The following is a 25,242-nucleotide window of genomic DNA, read 5'->3' on the forward strand; positions in this document are numbered from 1 at the left end:
GGCAAGCATTTCAATGACAATCATCTCAAATGTGTATTGTCTCCAGAATGTGTAAAACTGTGACATGTGTATTTGAACATCAGAAAATTTCTCCATTTAGAAAGTATTTTTCACTGAGGGAAAATTTAAATTTCATGCCATATTACACATTGTTCTTGAAGTGCAGTGTGAGATGGCATCATCCAAGTCAGTGTTTCTTGACCTTGGCATCTTGAAGATGTGTGGACTTCAACTCCCAGAATTCCCCAGCCAGCAAATCCTGGGAGTTGAAGTCCACACCTCTTCAAGCTGCCAAGATTAAGAAACACTGATCTAAGTTGTGTAAGCTGCTTCTAAAATCTTAGCATCATAGAGATGAAAGGCCACTGAATTCAACTTTGACTTTATTTGAATCCAGTTCAAGGCAAGTCTCAGAGTTTGCTGTCCAGCTTCTGTTTCAACATATCCAGTGAAGGAAATTCAGAAATGATTTTGGTAATTGGTTTCAACTTCAAATTACTTTTACTGATAATTGTTTTCCTGACCTTTTCCTTGAAAGCTTCTAAGAGTCATATGGAAAGGAGGTGGAAAGCCACCTTGGCTAATTTGATTACCTCCTCTTTGAATGTAAAAATGATACATTTCCTTCCCATGATCTGTTAGCAATAGCAACCATTACTAAGCAATGCCACGTACAATCATGGATGACAAATACATGTACATCTCCAGGTGGTAGCAAGAAACAAAACGACACTTGTTGGAATAATTTAGGAAAACCTGCTGTCAAATTTGAAGTCTCATATTTCTGCCTTGATGTCAATATTGACAAATAAAGTAGAACTATAATTACTTTGCATGGTTTGGAAACTACAAGTTAGGCGTTTGTCTTTTTATAGCCATATTATGCTGTTGCCTCATGTTTATTTAGTAAGAGAACAGTATTTCCTAACATGTTTTTCAGGAGCGCACAGCTTGTTACCTCTTTAATGTACAAGATTGAAGGGTAGTTGTTCTTCTTGTTGTTGTTGTTTTGAGAGGGTGAAATTAATGGGAAGCAGATGAATGAGATGCAGAACTTCAGGAAGGCTACATTCTTCAAAGCTTAAAATATATCACGTATTGTGTCTGTTTACATCTTCTTGTAGATGGTAACTCTTGATAGTGGTACTACATAGGTAATATGAGGGTAAAGATTCATTCTTTGAGCTTGTGGATTGATTTCCAAACGTTTCATTACCAGGCTAGGTACCTGATAACTTCAGTGGAGTCTTCAAACTTTGTGCTAAAGATGTTACCTAGCCTGGTAACAAAATGTTCAGAAGCCAATCTACAAGCTTGAAGAACAAATCTTTACCCTCACCCTACAACCAACCTACAGATATTCTCCACTATTGCATAGGGCCGTGATGGTGAACCTATGGCACACCTGCCAGAAGTGGCACACAGAGCCATCTCTGGTGGCATGCGCCCTGTTGTCCAGCTCAGATCTCCATGACATTTCTTTCATAAGCTTCTATTTCCCTGCAAACGATGAATCAGAAGCTCACGAAAGAAAAAGATCTTACCTCTTGCCACACTGCTGGTGTTGGATGCCCTGCCTCCCACTGGCCAGCTGGTCTTCGGATCTCTGCTGCGCATGCAAGCGTGTCTGTGCATGTATTCATTCGCGCGTGCATGCGTTCACACGCGCATGCACACCTTTCAGTTTGGGCATGCAGGAACACTCAGTTTGGGCACTCAGTATCTAAAAGGTTCGTCATCACTGGCATACATTGGTCAAAAGGAAGTTCATGCATTATTGAACTGAAATGTAGGTGACATTATGTACATTATGGATTAACGGGGGAGGGTACTGCTATTGTCACACAATTTTATATGATAATGTGAGTGCTAAAATAATACCAGAGAGGCAAAACTGACCTATAAGAAAGGCCAAATGAAAAACAGAAAAAAGAAATGGTGAGGCAAAGTATTAAAATATGGCAAAGGATTACACAGACAGTACATGGAAAATGCAAATAGCAAGAAAGCAGATAATAACAGGACCTGATAATGACCAAGAGCAGGAAAGTTGAAGAGACAAAAGAGACAATTCGGGGCTACATAAGACCAAGGCTTAAGAACAAAGGCATACAAAGCCAGAATTGAAAAGACAGCAATAGACACCTAATGCCATCTCTGCAAAGAAGCTGAATAAACTGTGGATGGCCTAATTAGCTGTTATAAGAAGGTTGCCCAGACTGACTGCAAACAATGGCCTCACAAAGTAGCAACAATGGTGCATTGAAATATCTGTAAGAAATTTTTCTGCAAGCCAGAAATGCTGGACTTCAACATAGACAAAGTAATAGAAAATGAAGGAGCTAAAGTGAAGAATTCAAACTTTAGAATTCAAAGAGATAAGAACTTGCCCTATGATATTCCAAGTTTAACAATTGTCAATATGGGAAAAAAAACCCACCTCTTGACAGTGGACATTGCAATACATGGAGGCAGCAGAATAAAAGAGAAAAAACTGGATCACAAAATTTAAAAACCTGCAAAAAGAAGCAGAATAACTATGTGGCAAAAACAAAGAAAGCAAAGCTAGTAGGAACCTTGAATACAATCCCAAAGCATTTAGGCCATCATTTGAATAAAATTGGCATTGACATTAGTCAATTGCAAAAGGCAGCTTTATTTGGAACAGCTTACATCCTTTAACATTATCAAAAAACAACATCTGCCTAACCCAGTCCTTGGGAAGGACTCAATAAGTGGATAAAAATGCCAAAGCAAGTCTAAATATCTGGATGATTGTGTGACCAACCATGATGTTTTGAATAAAAATGATGTAACTTCCACAAGATTTTGGCAGGATTATCACTGACATGTTGTATGATTTTGCCAGATAATTTCAAGACCTTGGGTGATCTTGAGGAGGAATACCAACATCTCTTAGATCTCAAGAGATTTATCAAAATCTTGACTAATTTATGAAATTTCAACTATATTTTAAATTTAATTCAACCCGGTAGGGGTTCTGAGTATCATCTAGGCTTGGATGCCCAGAGGTGTAGCATAGCATAACCTGATGCATATAAAAATAAATTCTACAGATATTGCAGTACAGACTTTTATTTGTCCTCCTTGGCAGTTATGCAGAAATAATTGTACCTATATATCTCTATACCTGATTGTGGGGAATGAAAAAAGATAATGAGGAACAAGTGCCCCGATCCCCCTGACTTCTCCCGTTCCCCGGATGGTCAAGACCCTCAGAGCCTGGGCCTACGTCTGATGTTATGCAACGCACGGTCCGTGGCCAATAAGGCCCCCCTAATACATGATCTGATTCAGGGGGGTGCCGCGGATATTATAGGCGTTACGGAGACCTGGTTGGGCACTGAAGGGGGTGTGCCCCTGGTCGAGATGTGCCCACCGGGTTTCCGTGCATTTCATCAGCCGAGGGCCCAGGGTAGGGGTGGAGGGGTGGCGGTTGCTATTAAAGAGAGTCTAGAGCCGAGGGAGACCACTGTACCTCAGATCGCCGGGTGTGAATCCCTCTTTGTGAGGTGGGGTCATAGATGTCAGATGGGCTTGCTGGTCGCGTACCTGGCTCCTTGCTGCGTGACAGCTGCCCTGCCCGAGCTCCTGGAGGTGCTTGCCGGGGTGGCAGTGGAGACCCCAGACTGTTAGTCATGGGGGACTTTAACTTGCCATCTGCCGGCTCGTCATCGACGGTAGCTCGGGGGTTCTTGGCCTCCATGCCGGCCTTGGACCTGACTCAAGTAGTGGATGGCCCCACTCACATCGGGGAGGCACACTGGACCTGATTTTGTCTCTGGTCAGTGGTTGAGAGATCTGGACTTAAAGGAAATAGTCATTGAACCTTTGTCATGGTCAGATCACTCTCTCCTTCGCCTGGACTTTCTGACCGCTACCCAACACCGCAGGGAGGCGGAACCATTACGATGGTACCGTCCCAGGCGCCTGATGGACCCGGAGAGGTTCGGGGCGGAGCGGGGGCCGCCACCTGAGGTGTGGCTCCCGGCACGGCGGAGGAACTAGCTGCGGCCGGGGACCGGGCAGCGGCTGGGGCTTTAGACCGTGTCGTGCCTTTGCGGCCTCTGACCTGGCGCAGATCCCAACCGGCTCCTTGGTTCTCCGAGGAGCTGAGGGGGATGAAACGCCGGAGAAGACGCCTAGAGAGTTCCTGGAGGTCCAGCCGTTCAGAGGCTGATCGGACACTAGTTAGATCCTATACTAGGACCTACCTAGTGGCACTGAGGGAAGCGAGGCGTTCCTACGCCTCCTCCCTCATTGCGTCGGCAGATAACCGCCCAGCTGCCCTGTTCCGGGTGACCCGCTCCCTCCTTCACCAGGGGGAGCGGGATGACCCGTTGCGGGGGCGTGCTGAGGGGTTTAACGGTTATCTATACGATAAAATCGTTCAGCTTAGGGACGGCCTGGACCAAAATTGTGGCGATCCAGACGGGGTATCTGAGGGCGGTCTTGGTGATGTTGTTTGGGATGAGTTTGACCCTGTGACTCCCGAGGACATGGACAGGTTGCTGGGTAGACTGAATGCCACCACGTGTTTACTGGACCCGTGCCCCTCCTGGCTGGTGCTGGCCACTCAGGAGGTGACACGAGGCTGGCTCCAGGGGATTACGAGTGCTTCCTTGTTGGAGGGAGTCTTTCCGGCCGCCTTGAAAGAGGCGGTGGTGAGGCCCCTCCTCAAGAAGCCTTCCCTGGACCCGGCTGTTTTAGGTAATTATCGTCTGGTCTCCAACCCGCCGCGGCGAAGGTTGTAGAAATATGGTGGCATTTCAGTTTCCCCTGCACCTGGAGGAAACTGTCTATCTGGACCCGTTCAGTCCGGCTTCCGACCCGGTTACAGCACTGAGACGGCTTTGGTCGCGTTGGTGGATGATCTCTGGAGGGCCAGGGATAGGGTTATTCCTCTGCCCTGGTCCTATTAGACCTCTCAGCGGCTTTTGATACCATCGACCATGGTATCCTGCTGCGCGGTTGGAGGATTGGGAGTGGGAGGCACCGTTTATCGGTGGTTCTCCTCCTATCTCTCCGACCGTCGCAGACGGTGTTGACGGGCAGAGGTCGACCCCGCGCGCCTCACTTGTGGGGTGCCGCGGGGTCGATTCTCTCGCCTTCTGTTCAACATCTATGAAGCCGCTGGGTGAGATCATCAGTGGCTTCGGTGTGAGGTACCAGCTGTACGCTGATGACACCCAGCTGTACTTTTCCACACCGGGCCACCCCAATGAAGCTATCGAAGTGCTGTCCCGGTGTTTGGAAGCCGTACGGGTCTGGATGGGGAGAAACAGGCTCAAGCTCAATCCCTCCAAGACGGAGTGGCTGTGGATGCCGGCATCCCGGTACAGTCAGCTGAGTCCGTGGCTGACTGTCGGGAGCGAGTCATTGGCCCCGATGGAGAGGGTGCGCAATTTGGGTGTTCTCCTGGATGCACGGCTGTCTTTTGAAGATCATTTGACGGCCGTCTCCAGGAGAGCTTTCCACCAGGTTCGCCTGGTGCGCCAGTTGCGCCCCTTTCTAGACCGGGATGCCTTGTACACAGTCACTCACGCCCTTGTGACGTCTCGTCTGGACTACTGCAATGCTCTCTACATGGGGCTCCCCTTGAAGGGCATCCGGAGGCTGCAGTTGGTCAGAATGCAGCTGCTGGTGATAGAGGAGCCCCTCGTGGCTCCCGAGTGACACCTATCCTGCGCAGGCTGCACTGGCTACCTGTGGCCTTCCGGTGCGCTTCAAGGTGTTGGTGAACGCCTTTAAAGCGCCCATGGCATAGGGCCGGGTTACTTACGGGACCGCCTGCTGCTACCGAATACCTCTCACCGACCCGTGCGCTCTCACAGAGAGGGACTCCTCAGGGTGCCGTCGGCGCGACAGTGTCGTCTGGCGACACCCAGGGGAAGGGCCTTCTCTGTGGGGGCTCCCCCCCTCTGGAACGAACTCCCCCCCGGGCTTCGTCAACTTCCGGACCTCAACCTTTCGCATGAGCTCAAAACTTACTTATTTATCTGCGCTGGACTGGGTTAGTTTTCTTAAGTTATGGGTTTTTAATGGGTTTTACCTTTAAATTTTAATTGTGGCCAATTCAAATAAGTTTTTTATTAGTATTTTAATTGTATCTACAATGTATTCATTTTTTACTTGGCTGTGAACCGCCCTGAGTCCTTCGGGAGAAGGGCGGTATACAAATTTAAATAATAAATAAATAAATAAATAAATAATAAATAAGTACGAAATATCTTTTCATTTAAATGTGTTAAATAACCTACGATGAGTGTAGCTGGGCACATATATATATAAAATTAGGGATACTGAGAAGTTGAGAATAGAGAATTTTCTTTTTTATGACAATTACCCTTTTTTAAACTTTTTTCCAAGTTGCAATTGACTGAGTGACAAAAGACTGCTAATTCATTACGAAGCAGTGAAAGTTAGCAAATGCTCACTAAGCCAGATTTGGCAGTTGCAAATGACCTGGAAGCAGAAACTTTTAATTTTCTGGAGGAAAGAGTAATGAATCATTATGCTCTGTCAGATAAAAAGAAACTGTCAAACACTGCATGAATTTAGTTATTGGGGGAGGGAAGCATAGCTTATATTCTAGTAGCCTTCCACATTCTGTCTAATTAATATAACTTGTTTAGAAGAAGAGAAATGGTTCGGACTTTATACAATGCAGAAAAATTATCAACTACTCAATGAATCATACTATTATATGGTAATTTAGATGTAGCCTTTTTGCATGCTATGCATTAGTGACCTTTCCTCATTCAGCGTGACATTCAACCAAATTATATATAGGCTTTGAATTTACTTGGTCACTTTACTTTTTAAGTAAAACAAGTATATTATGTGTCAAGATGAGCAGTTATTGAAAACATTGCTTTTCTTACTTGAAAGCAATGAAGGTTGATTATAGTTTTCCCCAAATTTTATTTATTTTAACAGCCAAAGGATATGGGTGGATGTTCTGTGCCCCCTACCACTTCACAGAGAAATGCGAGTTTCACAGTCCTTTTATTGACACAGACCTGATTCTTCTGTAGGAAGCACAAGGCTTGGCAGAGACCGTGCAGAGGCTTGCCAAGTTCTGAAGTCTTTATCTTGGACAGAGATAAAAACACTCGTATCCAAGTCCCATTGCCAAGCTTACAGGAAAGAAAGGCCTTATATCCCGAGCGACCGAGCTGCAACACACGCTGGGTAGTTTTTTGTCCGTCACGAAGCCCAATGGCAGCTCCACCCGCTTTTATCCCCTGTGGGATATGGTTCCGTGACTCAGCACTCTCTAAGCCTGCCACACCTCTTCCTCTGCTGTGCACACTTATCTCTTTGTTGCTGCCTTGGGTCGATCCAGGATTGATCCTCAGCAGCTGGAGCTTGGGGCATTGCCAGGGAGGAGGAGGAGGGTCCTGGAGAGGGAGGCCTTGTCGGCTCCTCCCCCTCACTCTCAGAGTCATCCTGCTCCATGAGGCCAGGCTCGGGGGCCAGAGCCACAACAGCGGGCTTCGAAAGGCTTATGTGATTTCAGAGAATAACTTGAAGATAGCCTACCCCTAAATTTTATTTTATAAACTACAATAGATTTTGAGAGTCTCTTGAGAGATTTGGGGATCTTGTTCAGTGTCATTACCAGCCACCATTTGAGAACCAATCAGAGTCTTACAGAGTCTTAAGATTTGGAGATGTATCCATAACACTTGATTAAAGGCCCAGAATGAAGTGAAGCCATCCCGTTATGTGCTCAATCGTTCCACTTTGGTCAATTTTTCAGTTTGGTTCTAATAATAAAGATGGCTTCTAAAAGGTATTCTGAGCATCCTTACATTCACACTGGTAAACCATCTTGATAGTTTTACTTCAGACCTGGAAGAACACTATGTCCTCTTTTCCTGCTATGTGACTAACTATTGCCCTAGGGCCTTCAGAAGAATGAGAATGGATATTGTGGCTTCTGCCACAGAAGAAAAACAAGGGTTTGAGTAGATTATAATGGTGGTGTCAGGGTTACAAGTAACATACCCACAGCAAACAAAACTCCAAGACAGGTAGACTGCTCAAAGAATAGTTTTATTGGATATGCCATATTGGCACAGGCTGGTGAAAACCAACTCTAAATGTTCCCATGGCTTTCACCTAATCAGAAGTAGAAGTTTTTCACTTTCTCAAAACGATCAGTGGCATGGTCCAATCAGGATACAGTCCAGTTGCTAGGTGACCTCAGTCCCCTCCTTCCAAGCACCTATTGGAATGTCTTTGGTTCCCAAGAGAAAGCATTTTGTTTTGGCTATAAACCCCAGCTATCTCTACTCCTCCCTCCCTATCCCTTAGCTACAGTTGTGGCAGCCCTGAAGCCTCAAAATGGACTCAGTTGGGTCAGCTTCAGGGTTGACAGGTGTTAGCAATGGTGTTAGTGATGATAAGGATATGAATTGTAAGGCATTTATTCTAAAGCTAGAAAATACATTTAATTAATAGATTTTCTGGTTTCTCCATATTTTTCTTTCATGAAAGATTTCCTCTTCTCTGCCTCATTTACAGGATACTTTTGAACTTGTTTGACATCATTTTGAGTTTTATTATGGCCAGGTGGAAGAGGATGCTGCTACTGTTCTTCCCCCCCCCATTACCCACTAGGGTCCCCTCAAAAGGGGGAGGGGGCTTTGCTTTGTCAATACTTTTTGAAACCATGTGGCCTTATTTCCAAAAGTGAAATGAAATGGCCACATTGCTTCACTTCAATTGTTCTGACTATTCCTTACAGTAGCTCCAATAACCACAGAAGAAGCTTCCAGTAAGCCAAATTCTCTCAGATGCCTTCTGACTTGGATTGAATCATGAATGGAAAACTGGGAGGCTTCCTTCCACTGGAGAGAAGAAAAGACAGAACAGTTGAAAATTCCTCTCTGTTATTATTTCATAGCAATGATCTCTGAAATAGTTCTGTAACTCATCCTGAAACTTTCTGTTGCTTTAGAGTGGAAATGAAATCAAGTCCTTTTCTATTACAATGGGAAATGTTAAAATAATTTTATGGTTCCTTGATTACTGTTCTTTGTTTTTTCTTCCAAAATTCCAGCTTAACTAGGACCAAATCTCAAATTTGCTAGTGCTTTCTGTTCCTTAAATTCATTTTTATTTTCCCTCTATGCCACTGATGCACAGACTGACACTGACAAAACACTTTAAAAAATGAAGGGAATGGAGAAGGCTTATCTTATTTCATCTGAAGAATGCCAATTAATTAACTGTTGCCAATTACACTGACAGCTCAATTGTAACTTATGCCAAACATATTATGGCTTCAGAATATTAATGAGCTAGTATGTATGACTACATTGTGATGCTTCTTTTGAGATGTGCATGAGTTCCTGTGTATTTGTTGATAACATCACAAAAAAAAAAGAATTTTTTATATGTTATATGTGCAAACATGGATGGATGGATATAGATAGATAGATAGACAGATAGATGACATGATAGATATAGATAGATAGATGATCATGATAGATAGAGATAGAAAGATAGATATAGATGATAGATAGATAGATAGATAGATAGATAGATAAATAGATAGATAGATAGATAGATAGACAGACAGACAGACAGACAGATACATAGACAGATAGATGATAGATAGATGATAGAAATATAGATATAGATGATAGATGTTACATATATAGATGATAGACAGATAATAATAGATAGATGTTAGATAGATGATAGATAGATAGAGATAGAAAGATATAGAGATGATAGATAGATAGATAGATAGATAGATAGATAGATAGATAGATAGATACATAGATACATAGATACATAGACAGATAGATGATAGATAGATGATAGAAATATAGATATAGATGATAGATGTTACATATATAGATGATAGACAGATAATAATAGATAGATGTTAGATAGATGATAGATATAGATAGAAAGATATAGAGATGATAGATAGATAGATAGATAGATAGATAGATAGATAGATAGATAGATAGATACATACATACATAGACAGATAGATAGATAGATAGATAGATAGATAGATACATAGATACATAGACAGATAGATGATAGATAAATAGATGATAGAAATATAGATATAGATGATAGATCATACATATATAGATGATAGATTGATAATGATATAGATAGATAGATAGATGATAGATAGATAGATAGATAGATAGATAGATGATAGATAGATAGATAGATAGATAATGGATAGATAGATAGATAGATAGATAGATAGATAGATAGATAGATAGATAGATAGATAGATAGATAGATAGATAGATAGATAGATAGATAGATAGTAAATCTGGGTCTGTTGATAGTTTTTCAGGTGACTCAGAAGCTGGTTTTTGTATCGCATGATCACAGAAGCAATGAAAAGTTAAAATAACAGGAGTGAGAATCAAGGAAGAAAGAATCCAGGTGCAAAGAATAAACTGAAAAACAAAGCTTGATTCCTTATCCACAGTGAATATATATATATATATATATATATATATATATATATATATATATATATATATATATAGATAGATAGATAGATAGATAGATAGATAGATAGATAGATAGATAGATATAGATATAGATATAGATATAGATATAGATATATATATAGATATAGATATATATATATATATATATATATATATATATATATATATATATATAGAGAGAGAGAGAGAGAGAGAGAGAGAGGGAGGGAGGGAGGGAGGGAGGGTGGGTTCCAAAAATCAGTTTGATTGATAAGCCAATCCTAAGGCTATGATTATTTTAGATAGGTGCTTCAGTCAATAATTTTGTCACTCATCACATGTCATACTTAGAACTGAAGATCTACAATGAGTCCCATAAGCCTCTGACTATAGTTTTCTTCTATGAGCTCACAATAAGTGAGCTCATAGAAGAAAATAAGTGATAAATAACTATCCTACCTAAGCTGCAGTTTGGTACCTTCTAAGGCACGGGTGTCAAACTTGATCATGTCATGTGACATATCCTGATATTTTTTTGCCTTTGCAGAGCCAGGGTGGGTGTGGTCTGCATGTGATGCATTCAGGCCACGGACCGCCAGTTTGCCACCCCTGTTGAAAGGGACACTGGTTTTATCTATTTCCTGTCTACTTCTTTAGGAAGTGGTTTGTTAGTGAGTTACTGGAAGTTAAGAACCTTCTGAAAGCCAAACTTCATGATGTCAGGAGAATCTCCTTCTAGTCTAGATAAAAAAAAGTTTTATATAAATTTAAAGATTAAATAGAAGAACATATAATAAAATTTGATTTCGTGAGAAATCTTCCCATGTGAAATTTTTGTTGATTGGAAAATATCTTAAATATATGCTAAGTGGGAATTTTGAAGGTTAAATAGATGGAACAAGAGAGAATCAAAGATTATAGTTAAAGGAGAAGACACCCATTAATATACAACGGAGCAATATTATTTGACTATAAAAGAAATTAAGGCAGTTTGGAAACAATGGGAACAGTGTACTCAGAAATTACATGATTGTTTAACACTAAAATATGGATTTAATAGAGAATATAGAAGAAGAATTGAATTTACTTGATAAAACAGAAGTTGAAGCTGAAGTGAATTTGGATTTGAAGACGGATTTTTTAAAAAAATGCCGGACTACAAAAGTAATACAGAAAATGATGCTGTAGATTTGAAAATGGAAAAGGATGCCACAATGGGTTTACATTTGAAACTAGCCAATGTCTCAATAACTAAAGAGGACGTACAAACAGAATAAATCAGAAGATTGATGTAGAAAACTCTCTTATTTTGATTTACAAAAGAGATGTATTAAACTACTGAAGCTTTTCTTGAAATGAGATACCACTTAGGAATAGCACTTAGATTTATATACTGCTTCACACTGCTTTACATCACTACTAAGTTGTTTACAAATATCAGCATATTGTGTCGTGTCCCCCTCCTCCTCCTCCGACCGGGTCTAGGAAGTCCGTATCAAGCGTGGCAACAAAGCCTCTGCAGCTTGTCAAATTCCTTCGAGGTTTATCAGGGCAGGCAGGAGTCCAAGTTCTGACTTCAGCGATAGCAGCAAACAAGATGAGACTTTGCTTGACTCAAGGTTGGAATGCCAAAAGCAGGTCCTTTATATAGGCTGTGGGGTGTGGCTCCATGACTCAGCATTTATCCAGGCCTGCCCCTCCCTTCCTTCTGCTGGCGTCACCTCTCAGATCTCCGGAAGCAAGGATCCTCCCACTTTGAATTCTCTTCAGCTGGATCTGCTGTCAGTAATTCTAGCACGTGGCTGGCTTCCTGCTCACACGCTGTAGGAGTGACATTTATCAGGTTTGTTTGTTCATTCCTGGAATCCTCTCTGGGTATGGGACCAGGGCCGGGGGCTGGAGGCATGACAGGCCGTTCATTTTCATTATCAGACTCGGAGTCTGATAACAGGCCTGGGTGTAGATGGGAGGGGCCTGGCTGAAGAGAGGACGGAGGACGAGGCACAACACATTGCCCCCAACATATTGCCCTTCATTTTACCAACCTCAGAAGGATGGAACTGCTGGCAGTTGGCAGAATTAGCTTGCAATATTGCATTCTAACCACTGTGCAGCCAGATAAAGTCAAAATTATAAGAAATCAACTTGTGGAACATTATTTGATTTGATTAAGCATCAAGCTTTTAAAAGATACAGGAAAGAACTTGACAAAGAATTTTAGAGAGTGATTTATTTGTGATATATATATATGCCACCCATCTCGCAGTCTAAAATTTTTAAAAGAAACAAGAAGCAATATTATAATGATATCTATAAGACACTGAAACAAAGTGGAAATATATGATGATGGTTCAGTGGCGTCTAAATTCTGTAGAGTCATATGTAAAAATGAAACCAGCAAAAGAAATTTCATCTATACTAAAAATACAATTGCCAGAAACAATTTCAACCTCAACAAACTCAGAGCTAGACCACACTTATCATTCCTACAACATATTAAATCCCATGAACTTCGTTCAGAGCTCAAACGACGGCAAGAAGAAGGCAAAACCAACCTTTACATTGTTTACCGTGCTGACTGCATAAAAAGAAAATCCTACAATCAAATAGCCGTCACTCAACCACACTTCAATCGAAACATCCAACAATCCATCAATCAAGGCATCCATCCATATGACAATCAAAACATCCATCCACCCGTTCAATCAACTGTTGATCAACCAACTAACCTCCAACCACCCATACAAAATCTCCAACCATCCAATGATCAACCACTCATTGCTCAACCAACCTTCCTTCAACCACCTGTTGTACATAACCCTCAATCAACTATCAATCAAAACTAGGTATGCACGCCCCTTACCTCTTCTACACCGCAGGTCTCAAATGTAAATTAATAAATGCAAGAAGTATTTTAAACAAATTACCTGAATTTATCCTATTGTTAAACAATGGTACATTTGATATTATATTTGTTTGTGAAACATGGCTGAACTCATCCCTCCCTGACTCCATTATTTCAAACAAAGAGTATCAAGTTTTTCGATCAGATCGTGAAAACTGCAGAGGTGGTGGAGTGGCTATCTTTTACAAAAAAATCACTGAACCCAAAAAATATTCAAGTAGCATATAAACTTTCTCTTCCTGAAACTATTGTATGCGACCTGTCCATTAACACCACACTTTGATTCTTACTATGCTACAGAGCCCCTAACTACGACATCGCTCACGCAAATATGTTAACCACACTGCTAACATGGGCTACCTCATGCCCATATCCTTTCATCTTCCTGGGTGACCTAAATCTACCTTTTATTAACTGGATAACAAATGAATGTACAACTGAACCAAGCCATACTACATTATACAACGCTGTTACAGACCTAGGTCTTGAACAACTAGTAACTAACAATACAAGACTCAATAACTGCCTTGACCTCATCTTCGGCAATAACACAAACTCAATTTATGGACTACAAATAAAAGAACCCTTTTCCAACAGTGACCACTGCATGATAGACTTTTGTCTCAATATATGCCCTCACATAAATCGTCATAATAATAGTACTCCTAACTACAATTTCAAAAAAGCCAACTATGACCTCATAAACAATGACCTCTCATCTCTTGACTGGCAAAATCTATTCTCAACCTGTATCACTGCCGAAGACCACTATAGAGTTTTCCTACTTGAAATCAATAGAATCATCAAACCATACGTACCACAAATCACCACCAAAATAAAAAAAAACAAATTACCCATATCAATAAAAAAAGCTTCAATCCCCCCCCCCCCAAAAAAAAATCCCTCTGGAGAAGAACCAAAAAGGGCTATGTAGCAAACTTCAAAAACTGCTACAGAAATATTTGCAACCAAATAAAAACTGAATGTACCATTTACCACACAAAGCAAGAAGAAGACCTTCTGTGCACAAATTCCAATCGTGCTTTTTATAATTTTGTGAACAATAAACTTAAAGAGTCAAGATCCATCCCACCACTAAAAGAATCTAACAGCAAAGAATGTAACGATGAAACAGTTAAAGCAAACGTCTTTAACACATTCTTTGGCTCAGTCTTTGTTAACAGTGATGGCACATATCCGACATTCCCCAATCGTACCAACAATGAGTACAATGACTTAATACATATAGACTTCACAGAAAATAATGTTGAAAAAGCTCTTCACAAAATGAAACCATCTTTATCTATTGGGCCTGATGGACTATGTGGATACTTCTTAAAAAAACTTTCCACTAATATAGCAAAACCCCTAAGCATAATCTTTGATAAAGCTTTCACGATTGGTTCCCTTCCCAAACTTTGGTCTCTAGCCACAGTCATCCCTACCTTCAAAAAAGGAGATCCCAGCCTAGTTGAAAATTACAGACCAATCTCTCTATGCTGCGTCACCTGCAAAGTAATGGAATCTATCATCAACCAATCCATTACCCTCCACCTAGAAACAACCTACTCTCTAATAAACAATTTGGTTTCAGAAAAAAATTATCATGTAACTTACAACTTCTCCACTGCAAAAGCATATTGGCTGTTAATCTTGATCAAGGCAAAGCAATAGATGCAATTTACATAGACTTCTGCAAAGCTTTTGACTCGGCAGTACACGATAAACTTCTCCTAAAACTAAAATCCTATGGCATTTCAGGACCTCTTCACAATTGGATAACTGCTTTCCTGTCAAATAGTGGTCAAAATTGTCAATGCCCTATCAAATCCTGTTCCTGTCAAAAGTGGCATTCCTCAAGGCAGCGTTCTTGGACCAACGCTCTTCATACTATACATAAATGATCTCTGTGACCATATCTCAAGTTATTGTGTTCTCTTTGCTGATGATGTCAAACTATTTAACACCACCAACAATACTACTACCCTTCAAAAAGGCCTTGACTTTGTATCCGATTGGTCTAAAACTTGGCAACTCCAAATCTCAACCAGCAAATGCTCAGTCTTACATATTGGAAAAAAGAACCCAAACACTAAGTACAAGCTTGATGGACATTACCTTACAGATGACTCCCACCCTGTTAAAGACCTTGGAGTTTTTATATCAAATGATCTAAGTGCCAAAGCCCATTGCAACTACATAGCAAAAAAGGCTCTAAGAGTTGTAAACCTAATTTTGCGTAGCTTCTTTTCCAAAAACTCTACACTACTAACCAGAGCATACAAAACATTTGCTAGACCTATTCTTGAATACAGCTCATCTGTCTGGAACCCATACCACATCTCTGACATTAATACAATTGAACGAGTCCAGAAATATTTTACAAGAAGAATTCTCCGCTCCTCAATAAACAACAAAATACCTTATACCACCAGACTTGAAATCCTGGGATTAGAAAACTTAGAACTCCACCGACTCTGACAAGACCTGTGTTTAACACACAGAATCATCTATTGCAATGTCCTTCCTGTTAAAGACTACTTCAGCTTCAATCGCAATAATACAAGAGCAAACAGTAGATTCAAACTTAATGTTAATTGCTTCAATCTTGATTGCAGAAAATATGACTTTTGTAACAGAGTTGTTAACGCTTGGAACTCACCACCTGACTCTGTGGTCTCTTCTCAAACTCCCAAAAGCTTTAACCAAAAACTGTTACCATTGACCTCACCCCATTCCTAAGAGGACCATAAGGGGTGTGCATAAGAGCACAAAAGTGCCTACCGTTCCTGTCCTATTGTTTCTTTCATTATATATACACTTATATGTTGTATAGTTGTTTCATGCTTATGCTTATATATACTGTTGTGACAAAAATATATATATAATGATTTCTACAGAAAGCAGCTTGTTCAGAAATCCATCAGAATGCTCATTGATGGAACAGCTGCAAGATTAGTGTAACCTCTCCATCCCAGCTCCTAACTTTCCAAAATTAAATTATTGATTTGAACTATTTTCACAATTTATTCAGTTCAAGAAATGTTAAATATTAAATCAGTATACTTCTGATTTTCAACAGAAGAAGAATCACTAACCCTATTATCCTAGCAATCTGGATAGATACACAGTGGGCTACACATTTGAAGAGACCAATCCGCACATCAATATCAAGGAATGGAGACTTAAAAAGAGTGTGCAAACTCTTGTATAGCAATATTATTATACAATATTATTCATTTCACATGCCAGTAAAATATTGCTTACAATCATTCAGTGTAGTCTACTGGAGTTTACATAGAAATAGAGATGCCAGATGTTCACCCTGGTTTTAGAAAAGGCCCGAGAACAAGGTATATTACTGCTGATGCACATTGGAAAATTGGGAAATTGGGAAAACCAAATAGAAAAGGAAGGAAGGAAAGAAGGAAGGAAGGAAGGAAGAAAAAAAGAGAGAGGAAAAAAGAGAGGAAGAAAGAAAGAGAAAAAAAGAAAAGAAAAGAAAGGAGGGAGGGAGGGAGGGAGGGAGGAAAGAAAGAGATTGAGAAAGAGAGAGAGAAAGGAAGGAAAGAAGGAGGAAGGGAGGGAAGAAAGAAAGAAAGAAGGAGAGAGACGGGGAGAAAGAAAGAAAGAAAGAAAGAAAAAAGAAAGAAAGAAAGAAAGAAAGAAAGAAAGAAAGAAAGAAAGAAAGAAAGAGGTCAGTAAGTACTAATTGTACAAAGGGATGAGTTGTGTCAGACATGTCAATCTGTGGAATATTTTAAGAAAATGGGAATCCCATACCATCTTATTATCCTCATGCAAAATTTATGCATAAGACAGGAAGGCCAGAGTCCATAGAATATGTACATTCAGACTAGATCCAGGCTGACAAAGGAGAGAGACAAGTCTGTATAGTTTCGCCTTATTTATTTAACCTAGATGATGAATGTCTGTCAAAGGAGTCTGGTTTGGAAGAAGATAAACATGGTTTTAATACCTGGGGATGAAACATCAATAACTTGTGTTTTACTGATGACAGTACTCTGCTGAAAATGCAAATGAGAGGCAAGCTTCACTAATGAAAATAGAACAGTGAAAACACGGGGCTAAGATTATATATAAAGAGGATAAAAATAATGATGATAGGTACAATGACAGACTTTAGAACTGACAATGAAGATTCTGAGATGGCAGGTAACATCTGCTTTTTAGGATTGACTATCAACAGTAAAGGAACCTTAGTCAAGAAATATGTCTCTGACTAGCATTTGATAGAGCAGCAACAAAAGCCTTGGAAAAGATATTTAGATGTCATGATGTGTCTAGAATTTCGAAGATTATAACTGCATGACAATGATTTCTCTGTGATATTCTATGGGAACAAAACTTGGGCTTTGAAGATGCTATAGAACAGGGGTCTCCAACCTTGGCAACTTTAAGCCTGGTGGACTTCAACTTCCAGAATTCCCCAGCCAGCTTTGCTTTGCAAAGCTGGCTGGGGAATTCTGGGAGTTGAAGTCCACCAGGCTTAAAGTTGCCAAGGTTGGAGACTCCTGCTATAGAAGGATAGAAAGAGCATAGATGTATTTGAACTCTATGTTGGGGAAGGTATCCTGAGAATAACAGGGACAGCTAAGAAAAACAAATAATGGATCATAAAACAAATTAATCCAGAGTTTTCATTCAAGTGTCAGATGATCAGGATCAAATTATCACATTATGTAAAATCTTAGTTCTATTTAGAAGTCCATAACACTAGGAATCATGGAAGGAAAAGAGGATAACCAGAAGCAATGTGGATAGACTTAATTATAGAGGCAGTGAATGAGCAAATGTGAGATCTGAAGGGCCTGGTTGGGAACAGATAATCCTGGAGAACCTCTATTTACAATTTAATTGATATTTATTCTTTGATTCGATCAATTGAAATAGGATATATAAGGGAGGCTGACTGCCAAAGAATTGATGCTTTTGAATTGTGGTGTTGGAGAAGACTGCCAGGAGATCAACTCAGTTAATTCTAAAGGAAATCAACCCCGACTCTTCTTTGGAAGGACAGATACTGATGCTGAAGCTCAAATACTTTGGCCATCAAATGACGGTTCCGTGGAAAAGATCCTGATGTTGAGAAAGATTGAAGGCAAAAGGAGAAGGAGACAGCAGAGGATGAGATGGTTAGATAGTGTCATGGATGCAGTAGGCCTAAGTTTGGGCAAGACTCCAGCAGTCAGTGGAGGAGAGAAATTCCTGGATGTGCTGTGGGTCCATGGGATCAGAAAGAGTTGGGCAGAACATAGCGACTGAACAACAACAAAGGATATATTGCATATATTACTGGTTTGGAAATGGGAAGCAATAGTAACTAGTAAATCTGTGTGGATCATGGTCAATCTGCCTTAGCTCAATCTGCACACCCTTGATCATTAGGATATACATGTATAGTATATAGTGAAATCAAAGCCAATCCACAGATGGCACCAAGGCTACTGTGAAGTTGGCTAAGATTTGCAATTTTGGGATCAGCAAGTAGTGTAAATGTGTTTTGTTTTAGAGAGCCTATCTCATCCATCCAGAGCGATGGGATCCATACAGGACACATAGAGAAACAAAGGAAGATCTGTGATCATGGGAAGAGTGGGAGAAGACTCAAGCCCACATTAGATTCACTTTATGCTAATAGTCACCCAGTTTCTAAGTGTTTTCTGTATAGACTGTAGTAACAAGTGTTTTTTTTTAAACAATATATTTAATTACATTGCAGATTTATTTCATTCTGTACGTCTCTTTCTTCTTTCATGTCTATAATAATGAATTTTTTATAAGCAGTGTTTGGCGGGAGGCTGATTGCTTCCAACATAAAGATTTTCTGTATCATGTACTAATGTTTTTTAGACTTCTCTGTTTCCTGACATTCATGGGAGCCTTTGAAATGTTTGTCGGACAGCAGATGAGCTGGAGTGACAGAGCAAAAGCAATCAATATCTGTATGGCATTAAACAACAGCAAGAGCAACAATTAAGAATGACACAGCAATGCTCTTTGCTGGAGAACAATTGTACGTATAATCCTGGTTACCATTAATTTCAGAATATATCCAACCAGGACCCGGCATCCTTCACTCTCTTTTGAAATAGATCAAATTATCTTAAAACAGCAAAAGAAAATCCATTCAGAAAAAAATGAGATTTTTTCAGTTATTTCAATGTCACTGTCTTCCCAGCATAATTATTTAAAGATCATATAATAGATATTAACTTATCTATTAGATATTTATTTATTACTTTTGTTAACTATTAGATTGATAGCCCACTTTTATTTTTATACCACTCCAGATATACAGAATGCCCCCACCTTTTTTTATTTTGTCCACAACAAGCTTGTATGCAGTATAATTTCTTAGTTCCCTTTTGTGAGACATACTGCACAGTACCTTTCTCTTGCAATGAATACATACATGCATACATATGGATTTAAAAATTCCAAATTGTTTCTGTTCTTTCCCCCTCTCTTCCCCCCTCCCTCCCTCCCCTCCACCCACCCACTCACTCATTCATCTACTGTTTTCTGATTCTGTCAACATAGAAAACAGTTTTGAAACCTTGTAGTAGAAATGAAAACTACCGCCACTGACAAAAGACAGTCTACTCTCCATAAAAGATTAATGGAGACATAGAGCATCCCACCTGATCTTTGCAATGTACAGGTACATGTTAATACCACTTTATAATGCCTTAGTAAGGCCACACGTGGAATAGTGCATTCAGTTTTGGTCGCCATGATGTAAAAAAGATGCTGAGACTCTAGAAAGAGTGCAGAAAAGAGCAATAAAGATGATTAGGGGACTGGAGGCTAAAATATATTAAGAATGGTTGCAGGAACTGGGTATGTCTAGTTTAATGAAAAGAAGAACTAGGGGAGACATGATAGCAGTGTTCCAATCTCTCAAGGGTTGCCACAAAGAAGAGGGAGTCGGGCTGCTCTCCAAAGCACCTGAGGGTAGAACAAGAAGCAATGGGTGGAAACTAATCAAGGAAAGAAGCAACTTAGAACGAAGAAGAAATTTCCTGACAGTTAGAACAATTAGTAAGTGGAACAACTTGCCTGCAGAAGTTGTAAATTCTCCAACACTGGAAATTTTTAAGAAAATGTTGGATAACCATCTGTCTGAGATGGTGTAGGGTTTCCTGCCTGGGCAGGAGGTTGGACTAGAAGGCATCCAAGGTCCCTTCCAACTCTGTTGTTGTTGTTGTTGTTGTATTATTATTATTATACTGTATTGTCTAGAATAGCTTTTTCTAATCCTTTGCCCTCCAGATGCATCATGTTGCAACTTTCAAAACTTACATAGCAATTGGGTGCAACAGACTGGTGCAAGGTTAACAAATAAACCATATCCAGCATAGCCTTACAGGATTCATTCATTAAAAATACATTTAAAACCATTCTTTTCCATTAATTAAAATGTAATTCTAACATTGAAGAATCCTTCCCTATGAAAAGGCCAGCTGTTTAAAATAACTCTGAGGAACGAGATCAGCTACAGTATCGACAATCAATGTTCTTGATTTTGATGAAGATGTACTTACTTTTATTGCAACTATAAGCTAACTATTGATTTTACTCCCAAGAGCACAACTGGTGAGAAAGGTTTTTCAGGGTAGGAATATCGCAAGTCTTTTATTGACATTATTGCTTTTCTGTTTCCTGTTTTTATCGCAATTTTAATAGATATAATTATTTAGATGTTCATATGCCATAATGGCAAGAAAGTCAGTTGAAATATCCAGTCTTTAACTTCCATTAATTAAGAAGTCATGAATGTTGTTGTGATCATAAGTGAAACAGCAACAAGGAACAGTTCTTGGATTCTGCTGATCTTCAAAAGGAATCCTAAAACATGCACCTGTTATGAAATATCTAAAATCATGAGTCATCTCCAACAAGGCTCTTGGCTGACTTACTTGTTGCCTTAATGTCTGAAGGACTTCATTGTCAATTAAATAGATTTGCTGAATAACATAATAAGCTAATGATTTATTTAAATTTTTTTCCGTACGTTAGCCTGTGTAGAGAGGAGAACAGCTGGCATTTGTCAAATTAACTTTCCTTAAGATTTTTATATTTTTTTTCTTTCCCTGTTTTTGAGCTATGATCAAGCAAGACATGTATCCCCTATCCACCTAGAAAGTAAATATTATGAAAAGAAAGGATTGGAAATAATTTCCTCCTACTAATGAAGTAGTAGTTCTACATTATCAATTATTGAATTCAGTTTCGTTCTTTGGAAGACGATATATTGCAATAATATCCTTTCCTTTTTCATTTTGGAATCAAGTGTAAAGGGCATTTTGAATATATGCTGGCTTCCCTGATTTGGTACCGTCAGATCTTTTACAACTTTCATAACTTGTTTTCCCGAAAATAAGGCATCCCCTGATAATAAGCCCAATTGGGCTTTTGAACTCATGACAATAAGGCCAAGCACTTATTTTAGGGTTCAAAAAAATATAACAAACAAAATATTCCTAACAAACAGGAAAAAGCAGGTGAAGCTAAGCAGAATCACATCAGATACCTGGACAATTAGCATAGTGCCCCCCCCCAAAGCTTTGTGCTCTCCCTACTTGTCTTCTCTCTGTACAGCAATGACTGCATCTCTAATGATGCATCTGATAAACTACTGAAGTTCACAGATGACACAACAGTGATCAATCTCATTCGAGACAATGATGAATCTGCATACCAATGGGAGGTTGAACAACTAGCCTCGTGATGCAACCGGAACAATCTGGAACTGAACACACTCAAAACTGTAGAAATGCTGGTAGAGTTTAGGAGAAACCCTTCCATACTTCCACCTCTTACAATGCTAGACAACACAGTATCAACAGTAGAGATCTTTAAATTTCTAGGTTTTACCATATCACAAGATCTAAAATGGACAGCTAACATCAAAAACGTCATCAAAAAAGGACAACAAAGAATGTTCTTTCTGCACCAACTCAGAAAGCTCAAACTGCCCAAAGAGCTGCTGATACAGTTCTACAGAGGAATTATTGAGTCTGTCATCTGCACCTCTATAGTTGTCTGGTTTGGTTCTGACAGCCAACAAGACAGACCCAGACTTCAGAAGATAATTAGAACTGCAGAAAAAGCAATTGCTACCAACCTGCCTTCCATTGAGGACCTGTATACTGCACAAGTCAAAAAGAGGGCTATGAAGATATTTACAGACCCCTCACATCCTGGACATAAACTGTTTCAACTCCTACCCTCAAAATGATGCTGCAGAGCACTGCACACCAGAACAACTAGACACAAGAACAGTTTCTTCCTGAACACCATCACTCTAAACAAATAATTCCCTCAACACTGTTAAACTATTTACTAAGTCTGCACTACTATTAATCTTCTCATTGTCCCCATCACCCTCTCCTTCCATGTATGACTGTATGACTGTAACTTTGTTGCTTTTATCCTTACAATTTATATTGATATTGATCGTTTCCTGATTGCTTATTTGTACCCTATGACTATCATTAAGTGTTGTACCTTAGAATTGTTGATGAACGTATTTTCTTTTATGTACACTGAGAGCATATGCACCAAGACAAATTCCTTGTGTCCAATCACACTTGGCCAATATAAAATTCAATTCAATTCAATTCAATTCAATTCTATTCTATTCTATTCTATTCTATTCTATTCTATTCTAAAGACAGGGTCTTATTTTTGGGGAAATATGGTATGTCTGAGCTACCATTGGTTGATTCAGTTTGTAACTATAAATTCCATTAACATGGAGGTTGTGTTGCACAGAAATCACCTACATTTGCATGGAAAAATACACTAGGCAGCACTGTTTTCATTCAGTCACTGCTTCACTGAAATAATATACATTTATTCATTTATTACAATTGTGTTGGGCTTGGATAGAATGACATAACAATATTCTTTCTCTTAAAAGGACACCCATCTTAGTCACTGTGTCTGTCACTTGCCACTTTATGCTTGCTTGTGTGCTTTGTTACCATGAGATAACAGTCTTCCATGAACTCTGGGGTGGATGGATGGGAGAATGCATGGGGGAAAGTGAAAGTAACCTCTGTATCTCCCCAAGATGTTGCTTCAAGGTCACCCAGCTGGGAGAAGAAGGCAGCTGCATACCAATCTATGCTTGGAGAGACCATTTGGAAAACATCTTGCTTGAACCTGATTGGTCATGGAGGGTCAGCAATGGAAGGCAGTTAAGGGAGGGAAAGTTGAATTTAGGGATTTTGGCATGCAGTTCTCATGCAATCGCTATGCATTACTGCAATGTATTTGATTTCTAATAAAGCTATTCCTTTCTTAACGAATGGAGCCGAGAATAATTTCTGTTTAGAGATTTAAGTGCTGGCAGGTTTGACAATGTCCTGACAATGTCCATCAACATTTCCCCCCCCCCCCACTTTTTATTGTGCCTTTTCTCTTTCTTCCCGACTTTCTTAGGGCTACCAGTTAAAAAAAAAAGATTAATACAAGAAGCTGCTTTTTTTGCAGCCATTTTTTACAGTTGAGATCTGTTGACATAACCCATTTTCCCTCCCCACACCCTCTTTCTACTAACATGCAATTTCTCTTGGTTTATTTTAGAGAATTTCTACCTTCTCTCCCTCCTTTGCTCCATTTTGTGTCTTTGCTCTTTGCTGAGCCAGTCCTCTTCTTTCTAGCTTCTCTCTCTCTTTACCCCACAAGGCTGCTAAAGAAAGCAGGGTCAGTTTGCCTGAAATCTAAACTGCAAACTTCCCCATCTTGTTCAGTGTTTCCTAACTTCATCAATGTGAAGATGGATGTATCTCAACTCCCAGGATTCCCAAGACCTCCCAAATCTTGGGAGCTGACATTAACATTAACATATTAATGTTGCTGAAGTTGAGAACCTAGATCTCATCCATCATTTCATTACTTTGGCCTTCCTCTAAAACTTCACTTTGCCGCCTTCTTCTTGATATAAGTACTTTCATGGAATTAAGCCCACCCACTCTTAAAGGTATTTCATACCAAATGTGTGTATATTCTGAAACAATAATAGGTGAAATGGTAACCATGGGGACTGTTATATCACTAAATTATATATGGTAGCCCCATTATAATGGAGCATTTCAACTCCTAACACCTAATTCTGCCTTTGAAAACAGGTTTCAGAAAGAAGTATATTATTCTTTTCCCCATTTATTTGTATAGTGCCTGATTTTTTAAAAATTGCATTACATTCCACGTTGAGCAAGAATTTTAACCTGCGCTGTTTTAAATCAAAATTATATTGTATTGATTAGCCTGCAGTAATTCTGAACTTTCATATCTGATTCATTGTTGTTCCTACACGAAAAGTGAGGCAGTTGTTTTGTTCTATAAGCCAAGCAAAATGTATTTTTTTTCTTCATGTTAGGAAGAAGGAAGAAGAAAGAAGGAAAATACTTCGAAGCAATCTGTCATCAAACCATGATGACAGAGCTGGATTGCTAAGCAATATATTTTATATGACTCTTGAAGAATTCAAACGTGCAACGAACATAATCCGACTCATAATGTTTTTTTTTCCTTTTCAGCTGGTTCCCTTAAACAAACTGGAGGAAACCAGACCATTGCCTTTGCAGCAGCCATGCTGTCCATAGATGCTGAGCCCCCTCAGGGACCACCATCAAGTATCCAACCATGTCATGTGCTGACTTTGTCACCAATAAAAATTCCGGTTTTGACATCACCTTTCCAAGGTATGAGTTTTTGCTTATTAATCAATATAACATTTCAGTGCTGTAGGAACGAACTGCAGCTACCGTATTTTTCGGAGTATAAGACGCACAGGAGTAT

General features: G+C 39.7%; 1 protein-coding gene across 1 annotated transcript in view; it reads left to right on the forward strand.

Annotated features, from left to right (window-relative positions):
• The window catches only part of TCERG1L (transcription elongation regulator 1 like), a 228,374-nt gene that overhangs the window by 9,247 nt on the left and 193,885 nt on the right, over positions 1 to 25,242 (forward strand). The window contains exon 4 of the mRNA XM_058189233.1: positions 24,981 to 25,145. Within this exon, the coding sequence (XP_058045216.1) occupies positions 24,981 to 25,145 (165 nt within the window). The remainder of the gene's footprint in view (positions 1 to 24,980; positions 25,146 to 25,242) is intronic.

The sequence above is a fragment of the Ahaetulla prasina genome, chromosome 6 (genome assembly GCF_028640845.1).
Source record: "Ahaetulla prasina isolate Xishuangbanna chromosome 6, ASM2864084v1, whole genome shotgun sequence".
NCBI classification, from domain to species: domain Eukaryota; kingdom Metazoa; phylum Chordata; class Lepidosauria; order Squamata; family Colubridae; genus Ahaetulla; species Ahaetulla prasina.